Below are 5,815 nucleotides of genomic sequence, written 5' to 3' on the forward strand. Positions count from 1 at the left end.
TCAGCATTTGAGGCTGTCTTTGAGACTAAGCAGCCTCAGAATAATAAAACTAAAAACACTAAAATACTCTTTACACTGTTTATGATTGAGGCACAGACCCTTTTAGTATTTTTTTAAATAGTTTAAACATTTCCCTTCATAAAACAGCTGATTATATATATAAGCATATAAGCCTTTCCATCCATTCCAATTATATTTTGTTTTTGTCAATGGGGTAGAATATATATATATATATATATATATATATATATATATATATATATATATATATATGAAAATATAAATCTTTTTACAGATTTGCCTTTAATTCAAAAAACTTAAAATCCTCTCGTCCTTTTAGCACACAGGAAAGATGCATTGTTACAAAAAGTAACTAAGTAACTTTTACTTAAAGTACATTTTAAACAAGTTACTTTTTACTTGTACTTAAGTAACATTTTATTAAAGTAACAGTACTTTTACTTGAGTAGAATAATTTAGTTCTCTTTACACCTCGCTTCATTGGCTTCACAGAGTAAAACCTCTAAAACTTGTCAGTTCCTCAAAAGTAAAAACAAAACCTCAAACTTGATACTTAAAGGAGTTTTCAGTGGTCAAACACAGCCGACCTTCTAGTAAACGGTTGGAATCATCCCTGTGAGCGATGGAGGACATCTACGAACATATTGAATTCAAAGCTCGTTCAACATCTCAGAGAGGTAAGAGTGTTTGATTAGACCGAGTTGTGCAGAAACTTTTACCTGCTTTTTGAATTGGCGCTATACAAATAATGATTGATTGAAACGTGTTAAATTATCTGTCACAACTGTTGCTCCTGAACGCTCCTTTCTGTGTTCAGGTCCCAGGAGCTCACAAAGGAGATGTCACAGAGCTGTTGATTGGTTTCTGTTGCCCCTGGGTTTTCTCTTTCTGACTGGTATCATCAGCTTCTCCATCTACTGTGAGTCGGTTGTTTAGAAATCTTTGTAGATCAGGTTAAACGTGTTATTTTCTCTGGCTGTTGGCTCAGAGAAATTAACCCAGTCTTGGCTTCTCCCTGTCTTTTTCTGTACCTTTGTCCACATTTTTCTTAACTTTCTTCTCAGCCTTAAAGAATGAGGGATACATAAAAAATAAGTTTTAAATATTGTCTCTTTAAATCATTTGAATGTCTTTATTGTTACAGCACCATGTTGGACCTGAAAATAAACTTTGATGCACTTCCATATCAAGCCCTTATCAAGTTGTGAAAATAAATTATATATACAATATGTATATTTCTGACTAAATGTGTAATAATTGGGGGGTTTAGGAACTATAGGGCCCTGCTTATGAATGTCAGAGAGCTGTCAGGTTTAAGAGGCGGCAGCACATCTCGCCAATCCTTGTATCCTTGTATCCTTGTACTGGCTGCCAGTTAGTTTTAGAGTCGATTTTAAAATTTTACTTATCACTTTTAAAGCCCACAACAGTTTGACCCCAAGTTATATTTCTGACCTTTTAACTCACCATGTACCATCACTGACTTTGAGGTCCTCAAATGCTGCTCTCCTGGTGGTTCCAGAGTTCTGATTAAAGAAAAAAGGTGACAGAGCGTTTGCCACTAGGGCCCCCACACTCTGGAACAACCTTACAGAGGACGTTAGGATGGCCAAGACTGTGTCCTCTTTCATGTCTCTTCTAAAAACACACTTTTGTAGTCAAGCCTTCCTGTGATCCTTTATTTTTATCCCCCCTACTCCATCTGTTTTTATTGTTCTTATTATTATGTTTTATACTGTGTTGTATGCTTTACTGTTGTTTATATTGATGGTGATTTCTCTCCCATGATTAACACTTATGACTTTGTTGTTTTATCCTGTCAAGCACCTTGCAAACCTTGTTTTGGAAAGGTGCTATATAAATAAAGTTTATTTTTATTCTTATTATTTAAAGGAAGTTAGCAGATCATAGGATGAGGCCTGACCATTAAAGGCTTTAAAAACAGCCAATACAATCTCTAAAACAATTCTAAAACTCACAGCTAGCCAGGGAAGCCAGCATGTGATTCAATGTGGTCACTTCTCTCTGTCTGGCAGTAGTGTCTTGAATGAATTGCACTCTTTGGATGTTACATTTGCTGATGCTGGTATAAAGAGCATTAAAATATTCAAATAGTCTGGAAGAGAGAAATGCATGGATGACTTTTTCTAAGTCCGGTGGAGAAAGGAAAGATCTTGTTTTGGTTAGTTGTCTGAGCCATGAGCTCATGACTCAAAAAAAGAAACTTCTGTCAGTAATACTGTGTAGATTCATGAGTTTTGCTTTATGTAAAGAAACATGCATCTTTGATTTATTTCAGGCCACAACTTAGCTCAACTTCGCTCATCTGCCATCGAAGCAAATCTCCAGGACAGAGAGAACCAGCTGTCCTCCCTGACTGAACAGAGAGACCTGTTGAATGCAACCCTCACTGAAATGACTGAAGAGCTGCAAAGACTTCAGTGTTTTTTCAACCAGAGTGAGTGATCTTCCTGTGTGGTTACTGCTCACAACTATCTTTTAGCATTGAGGGTATTGAGTGTATTTATTTGGAGAATATGCCGCTGTTATCTTCTCGCACTTCTGCTAACTACTTTTAAAGTCAGTTCCCTGTGAATTCTTTAGATCAGTGGTTCTCAAACTTTTTAGACTGTGTACCACCTCCGAAAATATTTGGCTCTCCAAGTACCACCATTATGGTAGATGTTAAAATACACTGTAGGCCTATTTCAACACACATTTTATGCAAGAGGTAAATTAATTCATAAAAAGAATATTATTTATTATTGACTGCTGGCAGCCACACTGTAGGCCTAATAAGGCCTAGTGTTAGAACTTGCACACACAAAAGTGCAGAACAATAAAAATGACAACTTTATACCAACAACCTGTTTGGAAATATTTAGTCTCCAGTGTTTCCCACACAAAGATGATACCTCTGCCCAAGTATATTTCCGACCTCTTCTCATTTCATTTTTCATTTATTCATAAAATTGCTGTGTGCCTGAGAGAGAGAGCGAGAGGTAGCGGGGGAGAGAGAGAGCGCGCAAGAGAGTGCAGGCGTGCTCCGCAGGCTCCGTGCAAACAGCGCCGCTTTATTATAAATCTCTGCGTTTAACATAGCAAAACTGCGTTTTTAAAAAAAAATCCATCTCGACTCCTACGGATTGTTAAGACATCAAAAGAGAGCACATCAGCTTCAGAGCTACAGAGAGAGAGATAGAGGGAGGGGGAGCGATAAGGTCCGCTGTCCGTACATGCATCAAAACTGAAGCTTCTCCTGGCTCTGTTTTAAAAATGTTAATGTACAGCAGTTAGTGTAAGTGCTGCAAAGACTTCAGTGTTTGGTCAAGCAGAGTGAGTGATCTTCCTATGTGGTTACTACTCACAACTATCTTTTAGCATTGACGTCAGGACCAAACCACAGTTTCATTATTCAGAGAATATGTTCACTCCTACTCTCACTTCTGCAAACTATTTTGACTGTCGGTTTTCCCTTTAAAGTCACATATTATACAAAATACACTTCACCATTGTTTTTGTAACACTAATATGTGTCCCTCGTCCGTCTACAAACCCCCCAATGATGAGAAAAGTCTGTCCACACCATCTATGGCCTGCTCCACTTTTAGTAGTAGCAGAGGTAATCACTCCCATGATTCCCTGCGAACTTCTACGTCATCTTTTGTTATTATTTTGATTGAGAGCCCCCTGTCAGCGGATTATTCATACTGTGCATTTAAATGTGGACACTGATTCCAAGTGACACTATCAGCATTTGACAGACTTTTAACTTTTTTATATGCAGTTCAACTTATAATTATATTCGAGCTCCACATGGTATGATCTCATCATGAATTTGACTCCATTTAAGGGTATAACTACATGGTCCTGTTTACAACTGGTGTTAACGTGTGTTCTGAGGGATCTTATAACAAAAGAAAAGCCTTGAGTACAGGTGTAAACACATCCAGGACACATTGAGATCTGATCTCTCAGGCCAAATGTGTCCAAGAGATTATCTTGGACACATCTGTCTACCTTCGTTTGACAGTTTCTACATGCACATGTGTCTTTTTTGTCTGCTCTTCAATGTTTGTTTTTTGTTGTGTGTTACAGCTAGAACTTGTCCTGCAGGATGGAAGTCGTTCATTGGTTCCTGTTATCTCTTCTCAGACCGGACTAAGACTTGGCAAGACAGCAGACAAGACTGCAGAGTCAGAGGAGCAGATCTGGTGGTCGTGGACAGTTTTGAAGAACAGGTCATGTATTCTTGGGCGACTGTGACTCAGTTGGTAGAGTCGTTGCCTCTCAACGAGAAGGTCGAGGGTTCGATCCCCAGCTGGGAAACATGTCCGATGTGTCCTTGGGCAAGACAATTAACCCTGAATTGCTCCCGCTGCTTCGGTGGTGGTGTATGAATGAAATTAGTTACTACATGATACTACATAGTGATCACTACCATCAATGAGTGAAAGGGTGTGAATTGAGTGGGTGGGTGTGACATGCAGTGTAAAAGCGCCTTGAGTAGTTGGAAGACTAGAAAAGCGCTATATAAGCTTAAGTCCATTTACCATTCTTTATGGTGTTTTTTTTTTTCAATCAAAATCAGGGGTGTAAATAATAAGATGTTCTATGAATTTAGAAAAAGCCCACTGAGACATATTTCTTAATTTTGTCTTTATAGATACAATTGACTCAACTTGCCTCAAAACTTCTTAAATCAAGTTTGCACTACCTTGCTCAAACAGAAATAAATACCTTTAAAAAAAGCTACATAAATATCGTATTTTCAGAACACAATTTAACCTTTTTTAATGGTTAAATGTAATCCAATGTATTAAAGTACATGGGGACACTACGTTACACAACAAGTACGGATATGAACTGTGGGTATTACTCACGGTCAAACCACACAGTCATGGTCCACCTGTGCTGGAGGGCACTCACTGATATTTTAATCTCAATTTAGGTTGTAAAATCCTGAATTCCAGATAAATCTGGAAGAATCACATCCCTGATGAATGTTTTTGCGTAAAGCACTTTAATAAAACTTTGATGCTTATACTTTAGTTTGTATACAAACAGCAACACTTTGTATCACTACTAAAGAAAGGTCTTCTTCTACTGACCCCTCTGCACTTTATCTTTGCTATGATTGTTTTTCTCCAAGGGATTAATCTTACAATTGCAAATATTATACAATAAAAGCTAAATAAATAAATACAGGCTCTCTACCTTCAACAGGAATTCATCACGTACTACAGCAAGAGTCACACTTGGATTGGTTTGACTGACAGTGACAACGAGGGCATCTGGAAATGGACGGACGGCACTGCGCTGACTCAAGCGTAAGGCACACAGTAAATGTTTAGCCCTCAGGTTTAATTCATGCACAAACACCACTGTTCTGATCTATCACCAGCTATTTATAATTACCAAATAATTCATTCCTAAATCAAAGTTCAAACACTTCTTACATGAAGGACAAACATGTATTAGTTAAATCAGGTCAGAGGAGCTAAAAGTCATCACAATTAAACAAACAACATCACAGGAAAAAAAGCAGAAAAGCCATTTTATTAGGGCCCGAAGCACTGACAAATGATTATTATTTTTATTCCGCCACTTTGTGGCCACTCTTGAGGGCCTGAACGTGCCCAAAAACTCAACAAAATTTGCACGGTCATTGGGTCCGGCGAAAATTTTGATATTTTGGCATTTTCATGAACGAAGTTTGCAAATGAGCTTGACGGCGCCCCCTTTTACGAATAGTTTTTTTTACCTACATAATGAATTCTTTTTACATGTTAGA

At 37.8% G+C, this 5,815-nt stretch overlaps 1 protein-coding gene across 1 annotated transcript; it reads left to right on the top strand.

Moving 5' to 3' along the window:
• Positions 1-643: 643 nt before the first annotated feature.
• Positions 644-5,355, top strand: LOC114920890 (C-type lectin domain family 4 member E-like). Its single transcript, XM_065949970.1, has 5 exons — positions 644-698; positions 839-940; positions 2,321-2,479; positions 4,120-4,415; positions 5,248-5,355. Exons 1-5 carry the CDS (start codon positions 644-646, stop codon positions 5,353-5,355), a joined length of 720 nt encoding a protein of 239 aa, XP_065806042.1.
• Positions 5,356-5,815: the final 460 nt, after the last annotated feature.

The sequence above is a fragment of the Labrus bergylta genome, chromosome 21, assembly GCF_963930695.1.
Source record: "Labrus bergylta chromosome 21, fLabBer1.1, whole genome shotgun sequence".
NCBI classification, from domain to species: Eukaryota; Metazoa; Chordata; class Actinopteri; order Labriformes; family Labridae; genus Labrus; species Labrus bergylta.

What these genes read in the sequence shown, in the direction of transcription:
- LOC114920890 (XM_065949970.1), top strand. Translation starts at nt 644, where the DNA reads ATGGAGGACATCTACGAACATATTGAATTCAAAGCTCGTTCAACATCT. An exon ending in TCAGTGTTTTTTCAACCAGA is followed by an intron (nt 2,480 to 4,119) that starts GTGAGTGATCTT and finishes TGTGTGTTACAG; the next exon opens with CTAGAACTTGTCCTGCAGGA. An exon ending in CCCGCTGCTTCGGTGGTGGT is followed by an intron (nt 4,416 to 5,247) that starts GTATGAATGAAA and finishes TACCTTCAACAG; the next exon opens with GAATTCATCACGTACTACAG.